We start from the raw sequence: 21,285 nt of genomic DNA, 5'->3' as shown, positions 1-21,285 counted from the left end.
TGGACGTAGTCGAGCACGAACCTTTCTCGTTGTGGTACTGAAAAGAAAAACTGACAGCATTGTTTTAAAAAAAAATGTAGATATTCATTTCAGACTTTAGAAGGTGGGAAACCATGCAAAAGAACCTGACATAGTCAAGCAAGCACGTTATCATGCTGTAATGACGCGGACTCCAACGGATGACACGCGCTCAGCCGACACCATATCGGGCTGCGTGATGAACATCATGTTGCGCGGCACATCCATCTTCTTCGACAGCCACTCGATCGTCGCGGGGTTGAAATCACCTTGAACCGATACGAAGTCGATGCGGATCTTCGGGTACATGCTGTCGAACAGCATCGCCAAGTTGCGGAACGATTCCAGCATGGGGGCGTCGCTCTCTTCGTCCGAGAACACGTGCACGATACGGAGTGTGTGCGTCTGCTCATTGCGACGCACGTACACGATCACCTTGTTAATGATTGTCAAGTCTGGGCGCTTGCAGAAGAAGATGATGGGAGCACTGCGGATACTCGTGATGGCTCGAGCGATCGTGCGACCTCCGCGAGCTCCCGTGTGCTCCACCTCTGGGGTGTCACGCGTGCGGAAATAGTTGACAGCAGTTTCCTTCGCGTACTGTGACGGCGCCGTCTTCTTCATGAGTGCCAACAGACAGCGCAGAATCGTGACGCGCTCGAACATGATGAACATGACAAGAGCCACGACGATGAAGTACAATGCAAAGTACATCAACACCGACGGATCTCCGAGCAGGTTGGCGAAAATCGCCACCACCACCATAATCAATCCCAGCACCAGTGTAGACCACGGCGCAATGACATCGCGTGGGATCTCAGGTCGCTTCGCCTTGAGTAGCATAGCAGCACTCGCAAAGAGCGCCATCAAACCCAGGAATGCGTATGTGTACACACCGTTCATGATCGTGGAGTCAGCGTTGAGAATCAGCACGAGACTCGCCGACAACAGGAAGAATGCGGCAATGATGTAGTGGTTCGTGCCGCGCAACTGGTTGGTCTTGGCCAGGAAACTCGGCAACACCCGGTCCGTTGCAAGTCGACGCACCAATCCACAGATACCAACGTAAGAGGTCAGAACGGAACCCGAGAGCACGATGAATGCGTCCACGCTGACCCAGGTACTGAACCAGCTTCCGAGAGCCACCTCAGCGGCCTTCGACAGCAATGCGTCTTTACTTGCGTAGATACCACCGTCACCGCCAAGCGGAAGAACCGCAAGGATGCCGACTCCAAGGCAAACGTTGAAGAATGAGGCCAACGCCCACATGTTGCGCAGCGTCTTGCGGAACACACCGGGGGCTTGTTCCTCGACGTAGTTGGACGATGACTCAAAGCCGGTGATACCCAGCATGGCAGCACCGAAACCGAAGAACACGGCAGTGAACGCATTGCCGTCCAACATCGTTCCGGCAAAGTCCACCTCGGGGAAGTCGGCGTTCATGTTATCACGGAAAATGTCCGGGTTTTTGATACCGTGCACCGCACAGGACACCACCAGAATGCTCAGTACCACGATGTGGTGCAGAAAGATGACAAGGGCGACACGGGAGTTTTCAGCGATGCCCACAAGAGCCAGCAGTGCGAACGCGAACAAGAGCGCGATGGTGCAGGCCACAATGGGGATATCCACTTGCGTGTCTAGGTAGTGAACGCCTGACGTAGCTGAGACCACACCCGTGGCCACGTACGACAAGATACTCAGACAGGCAGCCACGGCCGCTGCACGCTTCGACGTGGTGTTCAATAGGGCGTTGTAGGTACCTCCGTTCATGGGGATAGCGGTGACCACCTCTTCGTAGATAAACCGGAAAAAGTAGAGCACGATCGCCACCATGAGCAGCGAGACGGGCATGAGTTTGCCGGCCCTGGCAACCACCGACGCAGCTGCATACAGCACACTGCCCAGAATGTCGTTGCCACTGATAGCGGTGGCAGGCCATTCAGACAACAGTTTGCGTGGTTGGTCCAATTGGTGTTGGATCTCGGCGAGTTCGGATTCCGGCACGTGTACGTGCTGAGAGGTGCCGGAACGGGGAAATTGCCAGGTAGGACCCCGTGCTGCACCTTCCTCCACTTCAATCTCAATCTTGCGACGACGGACGTTGAGTCCACTTCCCATGACAGGCACCGGCGACGCAACTTCGAGGTAGCTGCTCGACTCCATGGATAACTTGGCTGGTGAGGTGATAGAACTTGACTTGAGACCGACTCCGCAAAATGAGGAATAGTGCAGAACTGAAAGGTGTTTTCAAATGATAAAATCTACGATGTAGGCGTAGCATTATCCTTCTATACATACTACCGTACTCAGAAAAATGCTCAGTACTATTGTCGCCAATCCCCGTTAGGCCCCGACGAGAAACAGAGTGGAAAGATCAAGACGGGTCATCCCTCCCTTCCCTCTGGCACTACCAATTGGTGACAATCTTCTGGATCAGCGTTTTGGGTGTCTGCAAAGGAGAGAGTAGGCTCTCCCGTTCGCGAAAGGGGATTCGAGACGCCGAATTCGAGGTGCAACGGCAGCCAAAAGTTTTCATTTTTCAAGAAACAGTTGTCATCGTTGGTTGTCACTCCATCTGCTCGAAAGAGAAGATTGGCGATGAGACCTGTACACGAAGCACCCTGCAGTGTGTCCCGCATTGCGCCTTTGCACTGCGGGAAGCTTCTCTTAGTCGAATTGCTTGCCGCCAGCAATTTTTTTTTTCTTGCACGGGCTGTGCTTGTCTACAAACATACAAAACACCGTCTGAACGACACCTTTTTTTTTTAGTTTTCAAAACCAATGGTTTGCCGTTGGTTTGTCCTATCTGGGATCCACTTTGGTCCGGCTCGGATCCGCAAAAGACCAGCGACTCGAGCAGAACTGGTCCGCTGGATAGCAAGAAGTTGAGTTGCACCTACGTCTACGATCAGCACATTGCCCGGGGCAATTGCTTCTTGAGATCCCGAGATTGCTGGACGGTGGGTGAGTCCTGTCCGAAGCTGCAATCACATTGGCGCGCGACTAGGCGCTGGATTTTTTTCGCATGTGACGAGGCGTTTTGCAGTCCGTTTTTTTGACAAACGAAATGTCAAGTGAGATTGGGCGAACCCATGGATCGTTTGCCCGCATTTCTATCGTCTGCTCTTTGACAAATGTCAATGTACGTATGTTATGTTTCACAAACATTTTCACGTCCAGAAGATTTACTAACCGTAAAAAAAAACTGTCAAGAAATGGCCGCAGTTTTACAGAACCATCACCCCAAAGAACAAAATGAATCTCGGTTTTAGCAAGAAAATCAAGAACAATGACAGTGCAGCGAACTTTCTCCGTCGTGTAGAATTCCGGGAAACTCGATAGATTGTGGTCAACTTTAGCGAGCATTTGTCGAACATTGGTGGAAAGATTTTACATCGACAGGATCAATTGTGGAAGTCCGCTGTTCATTACTTGGATAGTCTTAAAAATAGTAGAGTTAACTATGTTAGCTACCAGCCAGCGCACACTACGTAGTTTACCAACCCGATCCGAGCAAGCGTTGGTCAAAATTATGGGCCAATATACCAGTGATAAAAGGTTTTGTTTACACATACATATCTCGACATTCTCCCACTGTTTAAAGCCCATCTGGAACCCGAGCATCCCACAGCGCCATCTTGCATGCATGTCGTCCGAACCGAAGCAATTGCCGTCCGATTTCAGCGCCTCGTTCTTCAGCTTTGATCATGTGGTGCGGTCTCTGTTTCAAATGTCAGGTCTCTTGTGGCAAGCGGGACGGATGTCATGGCACCACAAATGCCACGGATCCGTTAAACCGCCCGCCTCAAAGCCCTGAAGATGCAGGAATCTCAATGCAAAATATGGCGGGAGGGATGACCCACACCACGAAGCGCAAAATTAGTATAGATACAAGGACAGTGGACATCACGATAGCCTGTCCCTTACTCTGAATGAAGCGCCAACTTGACTTGGATATTGAAGTGACCCATACAAATGGCCATATATCGCGATTCCAAGCGCGCTGCACTTGCCACTCAAGCGCAAAAGTTTTGCATTCCGCTTTTCGCCACGTCCGAGGCAGTTGAAACGTCCCGTGTTAAGTGTCCCAGTCCAAGTCGCAATGGTCTCTAGCGCTGGAGAAGGCGGAAGCACCACTGGCAACCTCCAGGTGCCATCGGCAGCCTACATGGAGGTTTTGTCACCCCGCGTCCCGAGCTCCGGCGCCAGTTCGCGGGCTTTGAACCTTCGTCGCCGCAAAATCGAGATTGAGATCGTCGAAGGTGCTCGCAAGGGCCCGACGTGGCAATTCCCGGGCTCTGGCTCCTCGGAGCACGTGCAAGTGCCGCAAGGCGAACTGACCGAGATCCAGGAGGAACTGGACCAACCCAAGAAGTTGCTGGGCCAATTGCCAGCCACTTCCATCTCGGGCAATGACATTCTGTCCAGCGTTCTCTACTCGGCGTCGTCGGTGGCTGCCAAGGCCGGCAAACTCATGCCCATCCCTCTCCTCATGGTCTCCACTGTGCTCTTCTTCTTCCGCTTCATTTATGAAGAAGTGGTCACTGCCATCCCTATGAATGGCGGTACCTACAACGCGCTCTTGAACACGACATCGAAGCGCACGGCTGCAGTGGCCGCCTGCCTCAGTATCCTTTCGTACATTGCAACGGGTGTCGTCTCGGCAACTTCAGGTGTTCGCTATCTGAACAACCAGATCGACATTCCTATTGTCGGATCGACCATCATTCTGCTCGGAGCGTTTGCGGTTTTGGCAGTGATCGGGATCACCGAGAGCTCACGTGTTGCCGTCGTCATCTTTCTGCACCACATCGTCGTGCTCCTCATCCTCTTCGTGTCCTGCGTCGTCTACGGCATCAACCACCCTCATATTTTCCGTGACAACATGCACGCCGGCTACCCGGAGGTGGATTTCGCGGGCTCCATGCTGGACGGCAACGTTTTCACGGCCATTTTCTTCGGTTTTGGAGCTTCCATGCTTGGTATCACTGGCTTTGAGTCCTCTTCCAACTACGTTGAGGAGCAAAAGCCCGGCGTCTTCCGTCAAACTCTACGCAACATGTGGGCGCTCGTCACGTTCTTCAACGTCGGTCTAGGCACCGGCATCCTCGCCGTGTTGCCGCTCGAAGGTAAAGGTGGCATCTACGATAGTTCCGATGATCTATTGGCCATGGTCGGGCGTGAGTCTGTGGGGAGCTGGTTCGAGTCGTGGATCTGTGTGGACGCCTTTGTTGTCCTGTCCGGTGCAGTCCTGACGTCCTACGTCGGTATCTGCGGTCTTGTGCGTCGTCTATCAACCGACCGTGTGCTGCCGGCCTTCCTGGCCAAAACCAACAAGCTGCGTGGCACAAACCACTACATTATCGGCATCTACTTCTTGCTCTCGTCGAGTCTCGTGCTCATTCTGAACGCTGATGCCACTACGGTGAACGGAGTGTACACGTACGCGTTCCTGGGTCTGATGGCCATGTTTTCGTGCGCCTGCATGTTGCTGAAGGGCAAACGCTCCGAGATCCCGCGTGACATCCACGCTCCGTGGGCTGCGGTTATCATCGGCTTTATCCTGGTTGTTGTTGCCATTTTCGCCAACTTGCTGGGCGATCCGTCGGTGCTCATGTACTTCGCCATCTACTTCATCGTCGTCATGTTCGCCATGTTCATCATGTTCGAGCGCGTGACCATTTTGCGTTGCATGCTGGTTATGCTCAAGAAGATGGCGCCGTCTCGATATGGCAAGGCGGCTGCAGTCGGTTTGACAACTGGCAACTCGGAAGTGGAGCACACTGGTGCGCGTGGAGGACGCACTATTGCACGCACTATTGTGAGCATACGCAACGCTCCCATTGTCTTCTTCTGCAAGGTGCCCGACCTGACTATTATCAACAAGGCCATCATCTACGTGCGTCGTAACGAACAGACCCACACGCTGCGCATTGTGCACGTGTTCACGGACGAAGAGGCCGATGCACCGGTGCTCACAGCGTTCCGTGAGATGGCTGCGTTGTTTGACAGCATGTACCCGAAGATCCGAGTGGACTTCGTGTCGGTGCAAGGTGAGTTCTGTCCGGCGATGATCGAGTGGTTGTCGCGCTCGATGAATGTGCCACGCAACATGATGTTTATCACGCAACCCGATTTGATCTCGGCCGAGCGTGTATCGACGGCCGGCGTGCGTGTCATCACGGCATGATTCAAGTATTGAGTATCATGTGAATACAATTACTTTTGAAGTAATAGTTTTTCTTTTTTTGTTCGGATTTTTATTATGGTCCTCTCATTTTCTGAAGTTACAGAATGTTTTGTTGGAAAAGATGCTAAGAAGTAATTTAAAATACGTGTATTTTGCTTGACTGAGACGGCGCTCTATTCCAGTCGCTGGATTTTCAGATCTGGGTGACATTTTGAGGCAACAGCACCACGATCGAACTCATTCCATTTCAAGTTTTGCCATGGGCGATTACCAGGAACTTGTTTCGAGTCAATCACAGACAAACACTGTTGCTGGTGTTGCAACTTTCAGGCGTCGCAAGATTGAGATAGAAGTGGTGGAAAATGCATCAAGAGGACCAACGTGGGAATTTCCAGGTTTTGGTTCCTCCCAGAGGTTGTACATACCTGCTACGGATCTTGCCAATATTCAGCTTTCCCAGTCCCGTACGCTTCTATCCGAGTGGCTAGCTACTGCTATCATCGGCAACGACTTTCTGGGCAGTGTACTCTACTCCGTATCCAATGTAGCTGCCAAGTCTGGAAAACTCACCCCCGTGCCGCTTCTCATGGTGTCCATTGTGGTACAATTATACAAGCTCATGTACGCTGAGGTGATCACTGCCATCCCCATGAACGGAGGTACATACAACGCGTTACTGAACACCACATCGAAGCCCATTGCTACAGTCGCTGCTTGTTTGGGTATTTTATCGTACGTGGCCACGGCAACTGTAGCCGCCATCTCAGCCGTTAATTACCTCTCTACACAAGTAAATATCCCGATCGTGGCCTGTACAATCGCGATTCTGCTGGCTTTTGGTCTCTTGGCACTTCTTGGCATTGTGGCAAATTCTCGTGCTGCACTCGCCATCTTCCTCCACCACATTGTTGTGCTGTCTATATTAGCGATCTCATGTGTGATATACGGTATTCAGAACCCGACCGTCTTTCGCGAAAATATGCAAACAGAATTTCCTGACGTAATTATCGCTGGGAAGATGTTGGACGGCAGCGCATTCACTGCCGTGTTCTTTGGCTTTGGAGCTGCTATGCTTGGCATAACCGGTTTTGAGTCATCGTCCAACTACGTCGAGGAACAGGCATCGGGTGTATTCCGTAAAACTCTACGAAATGCTGCTTTACCCACCACCATCTTCAACATCTCTCTAGGGATCGGTATCCTTGCGGTTCTTCCGCTTGGCGGTGACGGTGGTATCTACGCAAGTAAAGACGCATTGCTGTCGAAGGCCGCTGAGGTGGCTCTCGGAAGCTGGTTCAGTACCTGGGTCAGCGTGGACGCATTCATCGTGCTCTCGGGTTCCGTTCTGACCTCTTACGTTGGTATCTGTGGATTGGTGCGTCGACTTGCAACGGACCGGGTGTTGCCGAGTTTCCTGGCCAAGACCAACCAGTTGCGCGGCACGAACCACTACGTCATTGCCGCATTCTTCCTGTTGTCGGCGAGTCTCGTGCTGATTCTCAACACCGACTCCACGATCATGAACGGTGTGTACACATACGCATTCCTGGGTTTGATGGCGCTCTTTGCGAGTGCTGCTATGCTACTCAAGGCGAAGCGACCTGAGATCCCACGCGATGTCATTGCGCCGTGGTCTACACTGGTGCTGGGATTGGTTATGGTGGTGGTGGCGATTTTCGCCAACCTGCTCGGAGACCCGTCGGTGTTGATGTACTTTGCATTGTACTTCATCGTCGTGGCTCTTGTCATGTTCATCATGTTCGAGCGCGTCACGATTCTACGCTGTCTGTTGGCACTCATGAAGAAGACGGCGCCGTCACAGTACGCGAAGGAAACTGCTGTCAACTATTTCCGCACGCGTGACACCCCAGAGGTGGAGCACACGGGAGCTCGCGGAGGTCGCACGATCGCTCGAGCCATCACGAGTATCCGCAGTGCTCCCATCATCTTCTTCTGCAAGCGCCCAGACTTGACGATCATTAACAAGGTGATCGTGTACGTGCGTCGCAATGAGCAGACGCACACACTCCGTATCGTGCACGTGTTCTCGGACGAAGAGAGCGATGCCTCCGTGCTGGAATCGTTCCGCAACTTGGCGATGCTGTTCGACAGCATGTACCCGAAGATCCGCATCGACTTCGTATCGGTTCAAGGTGATTTCAACCCCGCGACGATCGAGTGGCTGTCGAAGAAGATGGACGTGCCGCGCAGCATGATGTTCATCACGCAGCCCGATATGGTGTCGGCTGAGCGCGTGTCATCCGTTGGAGTCCGCGTCATTACGGAATAATTTAACAACTTCTCTTTTGAATGTCTATGATCATCTCATTCGGTTGCCACGCTGTTGCTTGAACCGTTGTGAGTTGTCAGCAAATACCCACTTGTTGCGAAAACGAAACAAGTCGGGCTACTGGTACAATAGACACCAATGCATAGGATAAACATAAATTCACCTATCAATAGAAGGTCACCTTACCACTACAATAGACATCAATGCTCATGCAAAACCTCCATGTTATCCCCCCCCCTTCTAACCCAATCACCCCTACCAATACATCAGCTCCCGCTGGCTGATGCTGAGGCCTCACACAACAGCATGTCGGCTAAGTGATGTTATGTTGGGGGAAATTGGACGCTGCCACCGTCTCAAAAGTAAAAATATCGGAGACCCCTTCACCGCCGACCAGATTTTGAGCTATCAAATGGCAATTCTCAAACAGTTCTAGGCCACGTTCGAGCCAACCAAACCACAACAGCAGTCGATCCAGTAGCTATATCAACACGCGAAATCTTAATTGGGGAAGAGCTTATCTCTCTCTGGGCCGGGGACGCCGCCATCGCATTTCATTCTCTCTTTGTCCTGATCAAGCACTCGACTGCAACTCGCTTTCGTTTACGCTACCTCAAGTCAACCTCATGAATCAAGAGACCAACAACAACGGGGCCTTATTGGCACCGTCGCCGTTCTACCGGCGTGCTTCTTCGCCCAGTTCGCAAGCCTTAAACCTTCGACGGCGCAAGATCGAGATCGAAGTGGTTGACAAAGGCCCCAAGGGCCCGACGTGGCAGTTCCCGGGATTCGGTACATCGGAGCATGTACTGGTTCCTGAAGTGGAGCTCGCCGACATCCAAGTCGAGCTCGACAAGCCTCGCACGTTTCTCGGGGAACTTCCCGCGACCGCCATCTGCGGCAACGATATCCTGTCCAGCGTGCTGTACTCGGCGTCGTCGGTGGCCGCGAAATCCGGCAAACTCATGCCCATTCCTCTGATCATGGTGTCGGCCGTGCTGTTCTCGTTCCGTTTCATCTACGAAGAAGTCGTCACCGCTATACCTATGAACGGAGGTACTTACAACGCACTACTTAACACGACGTCCAAGCGCACGGCAGCCCTCGCAGCGTGTCTGAGTATTTTATCCTACCTGGCGACGGGTGTGGTTTCCGCGACGTCGGGTGTGCGCTACCTCAACAACCAGGTGGAGATCCCTATCGTCGGATGTACGATCATCCTACTCGGAGCTTTTGCTCTCCTGTCCGCTTTGGGTACAGCCGAAAGCTCACGCGTGGCTGTGGTCATTTTCCTGCACCATATCATCGTGCTCAGTATCCTCTTCGTGTCGTGCATAGTCTACGGTGTTCAACATCCTCATGTCTTCAGCGACAACATGCACTCCGAGTTACCCGAGGTGGATTTCGCGGGTTCCATGCTCGATGGCAACGTGTTCACGTCCATTTTCTTCGGATTTGGTGCTTCCATGTTGGGTATCACGGGGTTTGAGTCGTCGTCGAACTACGTCGAGGAACAGGCTCCGGGTGTCTTCCGGAAGACTCTGCGCAACATGTGGGCACTCGTCACTTTTTTCAACATTGGCTTAGGGACTGGGATTCTGGCTGTGCTCCCGTTAGGAGGTGACGACGGCATCTACGCACACGGCGATGCCTTGCTGGCAAAGGTGGGGCATGTGGCTGTGGGGAGCTGGTTCGAGACGTGGGTTTGCGTGGATGCTTTCGTTGTCCTGTGCGGTGCTGTATTGACGTCGTACGTCGGTATCTGTGGTCTCGTTCAACGTTTATCAAGCGACAGAGTGTTGCCGGCATTCCTGGCCAACAAGAACAAACTGCGCGGCACCAACCACAACATCATCGGCATTTACTTCCTACTGGCATCCAGTCTTGTGTTGATCTTGAATGCGGATGCCTCTACTGTCAACGGGGTCTACACGTACGCGTTCCTCGGTCTGATGGCAATGTTTTCATGCGCCTGTATGCTGCTCAAAGGCAAGCGTTCCGAGATTCCTCGAGATATCCACGCGTCGTGGTCGGTCGTTATCGTCGGGTTCCTACTTGTCGTGGTGGGCATTTTCGCGAACCTATTGGGCGATCCGTCCGTACTCATGTACTTTGCTATCTACTTCATCGTCGTGATGCTCGTGATCTTCGTCATGTTCGAGCGCGTCACGATCCTTCGCGTTGTTCTGGTGTTTTTGCAGAGCGTAGCGCCGTCTCGAATGGGGAAGGAGATTATCGTCGGTATGGTGGAGGATGGAACACCTGAAGTGGAGCACACTGGTGCGCGTGGAGGACGCACTATTGCACGTACTATTGTGAGCATCCGCAACGCTCCCATTGTCTTCTTCTGCAAGGTGCCCGACCTGACTATTATCAACAAGGCCATCATCTACGTGCGTCGTAACGAACAGACCCACACGCTGCGCATTGTGCACGTGTTCACGGACGAAGAGGCCGATGCACCGGTGCTCACAGCGTTCCGTGAGATGGCTGCGTTGTTTGACAGCATGTACCCGAAGATCCGAGTGGATTTCGTGTCGGTGCAAGGTGAGTTCTGTCCGGCGATGATCGAGTGGTTGTCGCGCTCGATGAATGTGCCGCGCAACATGATGTTCATCACACAGCCAGACATTTTGTCGGCGGAGCGCGTGTCGACGGCCGGTGTGCGCGTGATCACTGCGTAGGGCGGAGCTAGCGAGGCATTTCCTTTCGCTTCAACTTCGACATTTTCATTTTCAGCTAAACATGAAAGATATTTCAAGTATATTTTTCAATGAAAACTATCGTGTGGTAATTTAGAAATATTTCTAACAGAACGCACTCTGATTTATTAGGAACGGCAATATCCACAACAATGAAGCTCGAGGCGGATGCCGCCGAGCGCTCCAAAACCCGCACCAGCTCGCAGAGATCCCCGGCCCACTTCCTGCTTAACCTCCAGAAGGTATATCTACTCTCATTTCGATCACTACCTTGTCATTATCTTGAATTATTTTGTCAATATTCTTAATATTGTTCAGCAATTCCGACGTCGTCGCCGTTATGAACTCTCGTCTTGCATCGTGGGGCTAGTGGGCATCGCCTTGATGCTCGCGGAGAACGAAATTGTTGAACGTAACGACAAAAGCTCGTCAAACTCGGAGCTTGTGGTGAAAATTCTTAAAAGTATCGTGTTGGCGTCCACGGTACTGCTTGACGTGCTGCTGGTGCTGAGATATCGTTGCGACGGCCACGTGAACCAACTGCAGAGTGCTGTCCCGTCCAGAAGAGAAAAGCTCTCACTATGGAGACCTATTTTATTGCTGTTGGAGCTCATTATCTGCAGCTTCCACATCCCTCCAGGGATTAGCGGAAAGTTTGAAATCGTTCAATTACATGGGAATCCGAGTCGAACGGATAATTCGATCTGCGAATCTCTACAACGAGGGATTGAAAGTGTGAAAAAAGGAGAGTCGTGTTATTTGGTATATCAGTACCCTGTGGAGGCACTGGGCGTGTTCATGGTGGCGAGACTGTACTTGTTGGCTCGATTTGTTCGCAGCTCGTCAGCGTTGCACTCGCCGTGGATTTCGCTTGTAGGATCGCTGAATGGAGTGAATGCAATGAAGCCATTCTTCCATTTCAAGGCCATTTTCAAGCTTCATCCACTAAATATTTTACTTCCGCTGATAGCGCTGATCACTCTGCTCACGGCTGCTATCGTACGTGTCCTGGAGCGACCTGTCCAGGCTGCTTTCGACAGCTACTGGAAATCTGTTTGGTTTACAATCACCACACTGGTACGCAACAACAGTTTTATTTTGAAGTCGTATATATTACTTACGAATTTACTTGTTTGTGTAGTCTGGGACTGGTTTGGGTGATTATTTTCCCGTGACGTATCTTGGCCGCGCATTTTCGGTCGTTGGTGGCATGTTTTGTGGCGTGCTCATTGTGGCGCTCGTCCAGTCACTTTTCTTTAATTTCCTCGATCTCTCGCCAAGTGAGAAGAAGGTGAAATATCTTATTGAATTGGAGTGGTGGCAGAAGGCAACTCGCCAAAACGCGGCTAAATTATTGCAAGCTGCATGGCGAGCAGAAATTTTACGGCAAGGCAGTAAATTAGGCGATCAGCGTCATCTTTTCTCGATGATGAGAACTGCGCGCAGTCTGCGGATGAACAAGCCAACCATCGAGTTGTCAGTTGAAGACCAAGTGGCCGAGATGGAGGCTACTATTCTGGCAGAAGTAGAGCGCATGGAGGCTCAAAAACTGGAAGTTCTACAGCGAATTCAGGCAAAGGCAACGCAGCTTGCCGCTCTGAAGCAGAAGCTTGAGCTAAACCACCATCCAAAATGACAGCAGCTAATGTCAATTTCCTGTTAAGAAATTTAAATGAATGATTGTCGAAGTTGGCGCTTTTTGACACTTCAACATTTTGTTCAAATTCAAATTTGGCGGGGGATTCGTCGACAGAAATAGACTAGGGAAAGGGGTTCTGTTATCTTTTTGACCACTCACAGCACAGCATTTCCACCGGTCCTGAGGCCAGTTTAGCCATTTCCAGTCCAAGGTCAAGAAGCACCAACAAGAACCCCGTGCACCCTACAGCTTCCTGCCGCTTTTCCTACTCCCCGCTCGCCTTCCCCGAGGCCCCCGCCATGTCGTCCGACTGGCTCTTCTCCGCCACCGAGATGCAGCGCTCCCCGTCCCGCCTCGACGGTGTGTCGCTCGTGTCGGAATTGGAGCGCCGCGCCTCTGCCTGTCGCCTTGTGGCTCGACTCGCGGCGGCGCTGCACTTGTCCCTGGCCTCTCAGCGCGCGGCCTGCGTGTTCCTGCACCGCTTCTTCATGCGGCGCTCACTGGTAGGACGCGATGAGTGCCGAGTGGCGGCCGCGTGCCTGTTGCTGGCCTCCAAGGCTGAGAACGATGAGACGCAGGGCGTCGACGTGCGGCGACTAGCGAAGGCGCTGATGACGCAGACGTCACTGGAGTCATCAGAAGCTGACGTGGCCAGCAACATTCTTGAGCTTGAGGGAGATGTGCTGCTGGCGTTGAGCTTCGAGTTGCACGTGGACCACTCTTTTTGTTATATCGCTGCTGCGGTGGACAAGGTTGTCGCCTTGAAGGAGACACAGGAGGACGCTCTGCGGCAACAGTTGAAGCAGACGGCCTGGAGCTTTCTGAACGATAGCGCCATCACGTGGACATGTCTGGCGGTGAACGCTTCGCTGGCTGCCAAGGCCGCGGTGTACGCCGCCGGATTGTTCTGTGGCGTGTCGGAAGGCGCTGGGGATCAGTGGTGGACGGTGCTGGAGACACCGGTGGACATCTTGAAAGGTGCTTGACTGGTCTATTTAGTTTTTGTTAAATCAGTGGACTCATGAGCTAGTTGGTGTGGTTTTTAGATGCCGCAAGACACGTGCTGTCCGCCTACACGGCCCCCTTTGTGGACACCAGTGTGCTGCCCAACGCACTGGGTGAATTGGTAAATGTCTTCCTCAAGAAGACGGAGAATGAGTCCAGTGAGAGCTCCACGCCGCTGGACGATGACTTCCAGGTTGAGATCGACCTGGTTGAGGAATGTCCCGTTACGGTCGAGACCTTTATGGATCAGACCACTACGTGGGTCGATGACTGCGTGGTAGTCGTGAAGGGCGAACAGAGCCCATCGAGTCCCTCTGACCCGTGTGACGTGGAGAAGAGCATCCCGCTCTACTCTCCACAAAATCTTGCCATGGAATCGTGCACACAAGGATCACTTCTTTTGAAGCGCTCAATAACGCTAGCAGACTATGACCGCAGCGTCAAGAAAGCCAAACTAGCGCTATGAGGATCGTCTGGGCAGTTCGAGTCGTTGAAAACTTGATGAATGCTTTTAAAGACGACGGAATGCTATTCTGCACCTCAAATGTCCCAAAAAATACTGAAAAAAGCAGTAAAGAACGAAGCGCGATGCATGCCGACCTGCATACGAAGCGAGTGCTTCTGTATATTTGCCAAACTACATGGAACCCATCCCAGTAAAGTAAAAAGTATAAAACTTTATAGTGCTTTTTAGCACTAGTGAGTAATTGCCACTCTTATTATTAAAGTTAGAGTAGGCACTCGAACCACTTTAGTGGCATTTTCTCCGTGTTTATAAGTGCATCGCCGTTCCGGAACGCAGCGTCTGCATGGTTGAGTTTCGTCACGTAGAATTGATCGTGGTAAGTGTTGCCGAACTTGGATTCGGGAAATCCGCCCGCACAGCTATGGAACTCGACAATGCCGTCATTCTTGGAAGACTTGTGCTTCATTGTGCGACCAAGAACCCAGTAGACTGCTTGTCTGTTCGATCGCAGTCCAGTGTTTCCATCGCTGCACATTGCGGCAGTGACGTGAGTCCGATACACTTTCTGCGCAGCCTTATACACGGCGTCCAACTTCTTGGAGCTGTATTTCTCGCCTTGATACGCTAGTGACCGAATGCCGTCGCCTCCCGGGCATAAGCCAGTGTATTCGATAAGCGATTCCATGACAATGTTGGTGTTGTCCTTGCAGGAATCCTGGAAATAATCGGAGGACATACTTCCTCTCATCGGAGACTCAATTGCTACCCAACTAGTGCTGGAATCAACATGGCATTTCTTACTTGCCAGCGCTGCTGCGACTAAAAGTCCTCCCATTGAGTGCGTTACGATAATCGTGTCCGAGATAGTAGAGTTCTGGTTGTTTTCGTTCACTGCAAGCAAGTGGTTGCATACTTTTCGCTGTTGACTGGTGTCAGTCCATGAAGTGTTCATCGTTTCGAGCCTCACGTACTTCATTGACGAGCAGCATGGCGCATGGTTCGTTAAATTTCCCCAATAAGGGTCCACATCAAGGTTGTGCTTTTCCTCTTTAAATGCCCCTAAGCCATGAACAAACACACATGGGCGAGGCGTGGATTTACATCCGCATATTGTTTCACTCAGCGTAAATTCGAAACCAAACGCAGGTTCCAGTTTTCTTGCGTCCCATGAGGTCAATGACTCGCCTGTGAGTAGAGACTTTCCAATTGACGTCACTGAGCTCGAAGAGATCGTTCTCGCACATTTTCCTTGCATTTGCGGAGCGTTAATAATTATTTTTTCCTTCTCATACTTCACCACGACGTCCACGTCACTGCCATACACCGTAAAGCCCGACGAACCCGAAAAGCACAACCCGAAGTCAACTCCATTCCACGTAACTTTGAATGAATTTCCACTCACACATTCGATAGACTTTCCGTTGCTTGTTGAAATACTTGAGACCGCGATAGCGTCATTTAGCGCTGATACGATGGAGTTTATCGGCGGTATGATATCTGAGCTCGCACATTCCACCACCGGGTTCGAAGATTTGTCGTCCAAGAGCTGATGAGAGACGTAAGAGGCGCCATCTAATAAGGTGTAATTATACGTTGCCGCGTTCTCCGTGAATGTAGCGAAGGTATCATATAGCACGCTGGATTCATCACTAGAGACGATGGGGTTAGCAAATATCGTGAACTCAGACTGTTCGTGAATCTTCATAGAACTCCGCTTGACTGTGAATTGAAAACGCAGTGCAGGCCACTCTGTCACCGTGCCATTGTGAAGATCCTGGTGCGTCGTAGACGCTTGCGTTGCCGATGAAAGTAAGGCGGTGAATACTCCTAAAAATCGTAAAATCATCCGAGCTGACGAACGAGATACTTTGGCAAGAAAATCGAACAGTGAAGCTGGCCATGACAGTCACGGTAAACGTCGAAGACCACCCAACGGAGCAATGCAGCATTCTGACAGCTTGAATTCCGGATGTTTGGGGTATACTTTCAACAAATGTGTGGAGTTCGGTTCGACGATGTATCGATCGTTTTGCTTATCTTCCGGCTTTGACTCGGCGACACTTCGTTCCGCAGTGAGCGAACTTCCAAAGTGATAGATAAACTGGTCATCCACGACGACAAGGGGTCTGAAGACTGCACCAAAGACTTTAGTAGATTAGAGAGGACATTCCACAATAATACCGCATCGATTCTCGACCTACAGTAGACACTCGAACCATTTTACAGGCATCTTTGTCGTATCTAAGAGCGAGTCGCCATGTCGGAACGCTGCATCGGCATGATTGAGGTTCGTCGCGTAGAATCTGTCACGATAGGAATTGCCAAATTTGGACTCAGGAATCCCTGCCGCGCAACTCTGGAACTCCACCATTCCATCGTTCTTGTCGGATTTGTGCGGAACGACATTGCCCAGCGTCCGATACTGCAAATGCTCAATGGAATAAATCCCGGCGTATTGGTTGCTGCACATGAGAGCATACACATTGCGGCGGTACGCCGTTTGAGCAGCCACATACGCCGCGTCCAGCTTCTTCGAGCTGTAAGTTTCGTTCTGGTAGGCTAACGATTGAATCCCGTCACCGGCAGGACAAAGGCCAGTGAGGTCCACGAAGATTTCCATGAAAAGAATTGTGTCATCCTTACAGGAATCCTGGAAGTAATCGGACGACATACTCCCAGTCATGGGAGACGCTGTGCTGATCCACGTAGAGCTAGACGCGAGACTGCATGCTCCCGTCGCAATAGCACCAGCCACCATGAGTCCACCCATGGAGTGCGAGATGATAATCGTGTCAGAAACTGTAGTTCCACGACTAGTTTCGCTCACTGCGAGCATCCGATCACACACTTTTTGCTGTTGAGTTTTATCGGTCCAGGCGTATTTTATAGTATCGAGGACTGCGTACTTCATCGATGAACAACATGGGGCGTGGTCTGTCAAATCGCCCCAGTACTTCGGTCGTTCGTCGGCGTTTTGCGGTTCCTCTTTGCGAATTCCTAAACCATGAATGAAAATACATGGTCGTGGCTTTGACTTGCACGAGCATTTCTCGTCATCCAGCGAAAAGTCAATTGCAGCCTGCAGCATCCTTTTAGAATCAAGAGAAACCGGTTCGCCCGTGAGCAAAGACCTCCCAATTGTCGATACTGATGTTGGTACTGACATCACTTTACAATCGCCTGTCGTCCCAACAATTCCTATCGGTGGTAAAATCTCCACGTGGCTTGATAAATATTCCACTGTAATGTCAATATCGCTGCCATATATCGTAAAGCCTGACGAACCCGACGCACACACTCCAAAATCAACGCCATTCACTGTGACCTTGAAGTTACTGCCACTTGAGCATTCAATAGCACTACCGTTGCTTGCAGATATACTTGACACCGATGTAGCTTCACTCAACGCCGCAACAAACGAGTTGATCGAAGGTACGGCAACGGAATTGACACACTGAACCAATGGAGTGCCAGTCTCAGGAGAACTCCGCGATACGTATGCCACGCCATCGATGGTGATGTAGTTGTAACTCGTTGAGCCCTGTGCGAACGAAGTAAATGTATCGTAGAGAACGTTGGTAGTCCCATTGCTGTCGGAGAGAACGGGTCTTGCGAACACAGAGAAGCTGGATTGGCCGTGGAGTTTCATGGAGCTGCGCTTGATCGTGAAGTAGAAGCGAAGCGACGGCCATTCTGTATTAGCTGTCTGGGCTTGGAGCCCACCGAGCTGCTGATGATCAAGCGCTAGTGAAGGCTCCACTTGTACCGAGAGTGAATAGAGTGTAGTGAGCGTCAATATTGAACTCAGAAACGCTATTACCATTTTTCTGAAGCTTGGCAATAGCTGATCAAAATTACAACTGAGTAGCACCTGTGCATACAGCTCACGATGCATAAGACAGGTCTCGTCAGAGCCAGAGCCTATCCTTCAAGCATCGAGGGGACAACATTGTGGAACGGTTGTTTGCGTGAAAGCTGCTTGCATTGCACCGAAGAAATTATCATAATCCAGTAGAAAAGTAAAAGTAGAGAATTAAGCTTTTCGCGTGATGTCTAGCCGGTTAAACGATTTTGAATGCCAGTAGTTTGTCTACAGAGAGATAGAGCTCTGGTGGCAGTACAAAGTAGTTTTTCTCGACTGAAATTACTAAACATGGTAATTGCTCCATCCACCACTTTCTTCGGCTTTGTTGCGAGGCACTGTTGTGCTCCAAATGGGAGCCTCCCATCGACGTGTACCTTTTATTAAGGTGAAGACAATGAGGTCGTGTGGTAACCTAGCAGGATTTCGCCGTCTCAGTTGGCGAACAGCAGCGTTTCAGATGGGCCATTTGAAACGCTGTTCGAGCTTATCTTACGGTAACGCAAGTAAACCAGATAAATGCACCACCAGCACTTGTTCAACAGAGCAAGTGCTGCGAGCAAAGAGGTCCATTCACAGTCACCGAACACAAGCATCCCTCGTCGGTGACGATAAACGTGCTACTACAGCTTCATTGTTCGGCTGAATTCCTCGAACGGGTTGGGTGTATAGGTATTCCAGCGGTTGTTGATAGCTTGGAATGCAACAATGCAAGGATGTAGCTCTGTACCCTTATTGTAGGCAAAATTCTTCATTTGGAGTTCATATTAGCTATACTGGTACAGTTACTATCTAAGAGTAAGTTCTGCTGCTCTAAACTTGCAAGTCTAGTTCCCTTTCCTCTAACTAGTCTGTGAATTGCGCTTCAAAGTTCTCTAATAGCACGTTTCAGCTCTAATCTATTACGCCTTTACATGCTATCCTACAGCAGGCACTCAAACCACTTCACTGGCATCTTTGTTTTGTCCAAAAGGGCGTCACCCCCCTTGAAAGCTACATCATAGTGGTTGAGCTTTGACGCGTAGAAACGATCACGATAATCATTTCCAAACTTGGATGCTGGAAACCCACCGGCGCAGCTGTGGAATTCTACCATCCCGTCGTTTTTGCGTGACTTGTGCGAGACCACGCTCCCCAGTACCCAGAAACCAACCTGATACGACGAAAGGATTCCGGAATAACTGTTACTGCACATCAGAGCGTACACATTCTCTCGATATGCCTTCTGTGCAGCCTCGTAGGCCACGTCCAATACAGGATTACTGTAGCCTTCGTGTATATATGCCAGAGACTTGATCCCGTCGTCTGCAGGACAAAAGCCAGTGGTTTCCACGAATCTCTCCATGAACACATTGGTCTGGTCCTTGCAGGATTCCTGGAAATAGTCCGACGCCATGCTCCCAGTAATAGGCGATCCTGTGCTGACCCACGTCGTGCTTTTATCAAGACTGCACAGTCCGTTTGCGATCGCTCCAGCGACCATGAGTCCACCCATGGAGTGCGAAACGATAATTGTGTCGGACACTTTTGTTCCCTTGCTTGTCTCACTCACTGCAAGGATGTGATCGCACACTTTTTGTTGCTGAATATGGTCCGTCCAGGAGTTATTTACCGTGTTAAGCACGGTGTATTTCGTCGTCGAACAGCACGGTGTGTGGCCGGTCATATTACCCCAATAATCGTACGTATCGAGATTCTCCTCCTCCTCAACTAGAACACCCAAACCATGGATGAAAACGCACGGACGCGGCTCCGACTTGCATGAACAGGTATCGTCCATCGAGAATAAGTCAAAAGCTGCCTTCAAATTTCTCGTATCGGCGGAAATCTGTTCCCCGGTCAGGAAGGACTTCCCGAGAGAAGTCACTGTAGTGGGCGACGCCACCTTTTCGCAGTGGATTTCAGCGCTTTTATCAACATTTGGTGCCAAGATGGGCGTGTGATTCTCCACGTACTCCACTTTGATATCCATATCGCTACCATACATCGTGAAACCTGAAGAACCTGAGAAGCAGAGGCCAAATTCGATGCCATGCACCGATGTCTTGAAGGAATTTCCACTTAAACACGAGATAGCCTTGCCTTTACTTGTCAGAATGGTTGAAACAGCCTCCGCGTCACTCAACGCAGCTACGATTGCGTTGACAGGCGGGAGGATATTCGTGTCCATACATTGCACCTGTGGGTTCTCGCTGTCGTCCATGAAACTGTGAGAGACGTAGGCCACTCCATCCACAAGAGAGTAGTTGTAGAGCATTCCATCTTCTTCGAACGACGTGAACGAGTTGTAGAACACGCTGCTATTGTCGCTTGATACGATGGGATTGGCGAGAACCGAAAACTCGGATTGACCGTGGACTTCCGTTGCAGCGCGTTTGATCAAGAACTGGAAGTTCAGGGACGGCCAATTGGCAGTTGTGTCGTCTTGAACGACGCTGTTCTGCGCGGCTGCGAAGGCCAAGCAGGCAGTGAATACAACGGCGACTATGGCACTTCGATGAAGTGTTGACATATTGGAGTCTTCAGTGTTTGGTTCAGAGAGCAAAACGATCACTGAACGATCACGTTCACCGTTGCAACTTGCAATGCAAGTGAAGGGTGTCAAGCCCAACGCTGTCAAGTTTGACGCTGTAGCCCGTCCAATCGAGCAAAGCGATGATGTCGAGTTGAAGGCATACGAATTCTAAATGTCTTGGTATTCGGTTCGCTGGTAGTCATGTGTTTTATCTTTGGGCTTTGCAAGGACATCACGTCTTCATCGCCAACCCGAAGTGCATACACAAAAACAACAAGTCACTCCACTTGATCCTGACTGAGAAGCTTTTCGGTGAATCATGACATGAATCACAGGTTGCTCCGAAGGTCGATCGAATGGTGACTCGGATCACTAATTTCTCTGGAGTTTAGTCGAATCACCCAATGATGGCATGGATGATCAATTGTGTCAATGTGGGGTGTACAGTATTGAATCTCAAATTCAACTGCAAGAGCACCTGTGGCATCTGATCCTAAAGCAAAATACAAACTGTAACTTGCAGGATATCCTGCAATGGTGGTATAAGTGGATAATGTAAGTTTTTTTCTTCGTTTCTACTTTTTGTAAGCCTTTA

At 50.7% G+C, this 21,285-nt stretch overlaps 9 protein-coding genes across 10 annotated transcripts; 5 read left to right on the top strand and 4 right to left on the bottom strand.

Annotated features, from left to right (window-relative positions):
* Window positions 1-59: 59 nt before the first annotated feature.
* Window positions 60-2,996, bottom strand: PPTG_06587 (hypothetical protein). Its single transcript, XM_008900632.1, has one exon. The coding sequence runs from the start codon at window positions 2,182-2,184 to the stop codon at window positions 151-153; it is 2,034 nt and encodes a 677-aa protein (XP_008898880.1). The 5' UTR covers window positions 2,185-2,996; the 3' UTR covers window positions 60-150.
* A 1,071-nt stretch (window positions 2,997-4,067) lies between these two features.
* On the top strand, window positions 4,068-6,285 carry PPTG_06586 (hypothetical protein). The gene has a single exon (XM_008900631.1). The coding sequence runs from the start codon at window positions 4,124-4,126 to the stop codon at window positions 6,209-6,211; it is 2,088 nt and encodes a 695-aa protein (XP_008898879.1). The 5' UTR covers window positions 4,068-4,123; the 3' UTR covers window positions 6,212-6,285.
* A 185-nt stretch (window positions 6,286-6,470) lies between these two features.
* On the top strand, window positions 6,471-8,714 carry PPTG_06585 (hypothetical protein; the record flags this gene model as incomplete). The annotated part of the gene is made up of 1 exon (XM_008900630.1): window positions 6,471-8,714. The coding sequence occupies one exon, from the start codon at window positions 6,471-6,473 to the stop codon at window positions 8,499-8,501; it is 2,031 nt and encodes a 676-aa protein (XP_008898878.1). The 3' UTR covers window positions 8,502-8,714.
* A 413-nt stretch (window positions 8,715-9,127) lies between these two features.
* Window positions 9,128-11,185, top strand: PPTG_06584 (hypothetical protein; the record flags this gene model as incomplete). Its single annotated transcript, XM_008900629.1, has 1 exon — window positions 9,128-11,185. One exon carries the CDS (start codon window positions 9,128-9,130, stop codon window positions 11,183-11,185), a length of 2,058 nt encoding a protein of 685 aa, XP_008898877.1.
* Window positions 11,186-11,318: 133 nt separating this feature from the next.
* On the top strand, window positions 11,319-12,903 carry PPTG_06583. 2 transcript variants are annotated; one of them, XM_008900628.1, is made up of 3 exons: window positions 11,319-11,445; window positions 11,522-12,280; window positions 12,345-12,901. In XM_008900628.1, exons 1-3 carry the CDS (start codon window positions 11,356-11,358, stop codon window positions 12,837-12,839), a joined length of 1,344 nt encoding a protein of 447 aa, XP_008898876.1. In that variant the 5' UTR covers window positions 11,319-11,355; the 3' UTR covers window positions 12,840-12,901. The 2 variants fall into 2 exon arrangements, with proteins under 2 accessions (XP_008898876.1, XP_008898875.1); XM_008900627.1 differs by having other exon boundaries at window positions 11,319-12,280; window positions 12,345-12,903.
* Window positions 12,904-13,016: 113 nt separating this feature from the next.
* PPTG_06582 (hypothetical protein) lies at window positions 13,017-14,643 on the top strand. The gene is made up of 2 exons (XM_008900626.1): window positions 13,017-13,820; window positions 13,889-14,643. The coding sequence occupies exons 1-2, from the start codon at window positions 13,142-13,144 to the stop codon at window positions 14,311-14,313; spliced, it is 1,104 nt and encodes a 367-aa protein (XP_008898874.1). The 5' UTR covers window positions 13,017-13,141; the 3' UTR covers window positions 14,314-14,643.
* PPTG_06581 (hypothetical protein) lies at window positions 14,576-16,018 on the bottom strand (the record flags this gene model as incomplete). Its single annotated transcript, XM_008900625.1, has 1 exon — window positions 14,576-16,018. One exon carries the CDS (start codon window positions 16,016-16,018, stop codon window positions 14,576-14,578), a length of 1,443 nt encoding a protein of 480 aa, XP_008898873.1.
* A 492-nt stretch (window positions 16,019-16,510) lies between these two features.
* Window positions 16,511-18,136, bottom strand: PPTG_06580 (hypothetical protein; the record flags this gene model as incomplete). The annotated part of the gene is made up of 1 exon (XM_008900624.1): window positions 16,511-18,136. One exon carries the CDS (start codon window positions 18,134-18,136, stop codon window positions 16,511-16,513), a length of 1,626 nt encoding a protein of 541 aa, XP_008898872.1.
* A 930-nt stretch (window positions 18,137-19,066) lies between these two features.
* PPTG_06579 (hypothetical protein) lies at window positions 19,067-20,715 on the bottom strand. The gene has a single exon (XM_008900623.1). The coding sequence runs from the start codon at window positions 20,685-20,687 to the stop codon at window positions 19,098-19,100; it is 1,590 nt and encodes a 529-aa protein (XP_008898871.1). The 5' UTR covers window positions 20,688-20,715; the 3' UTR covers window positions 19,067-19,097.
* Window positions 20,716-21,285: the final 570 nt, after the last annotated feature.

The sequence above is a fragment of the Phytophthora parasitica genome, assembly GCF_000247585.1.
Source record: "Phytophthora parasitica INRA-310 unplaced genomic scaffold supercont2.10, whole genome shotgun sequence".
Classification (NCBI taxonomy): domain Eukaryota; phylum Oomycota; class Peronosporomycetes; order Peronosporales; family Peronosporaceae; genus Phytophthora; species Phytophthora nicotianae.
The sequence above is the reverse complement of the archived record's forward strand: the minus strand, read 5'-3'. Positions and strand labels throughout refer to the sequence as shown.

Bases quoted from the DNA above. Each gene is read 5' to 3' on its own strand.
- PPTG_06586 (XM_008900631.1), top strand. From the start codon at position 4,124: ATGGTCTCTAGCGCTGGAGAAGGCGGAAGCACCACTGGCAACCTCCAG.
- PPTG_06587 (XM_008900632.1), bottom strand. From the start codon at position 2,184: ATGGAGTCGAGCAGCTACCTCGAAGTTGCGTCGCCGGTGCCTGTCATG.
- PPTG_06582 (XM_008900626.1), top strand. From the start codon at position 13,142: ATGTCGTCCGACTGGCTCTTCTCCGCCACCGAGATGCAGCGCTCCCCG. The intron at 13,821-13,888 runs GTGCTTGACTGG...TGTGGTTTTTAG, and splicing joins ACCGGTGGACATCTTGAAAG to ATGCCGCAAGACACGTGCTG.
- PPTG_06583 (XM_008900627.1), top strand. From the start codon at position 11,372: ATGCCGCCGAGCGCTCCAAAACCCGCACCAGCTCGCAGAGATCCCCGG. The intron at 12,281-12,344 runs GTACGCAACAAC...TTGTTTGTGTAG, and splicing joins GGTTTACAATCACCACACTG to TCTGGGACTGGTTTGGGTGA.
- PPTG_06579 (XM_008900623.1), bottom strand. From the start codon at position 20,687: ATGTCAACACTTCATCGAAGTGCCATAGTCGCCGTTGTATTCACTGCC.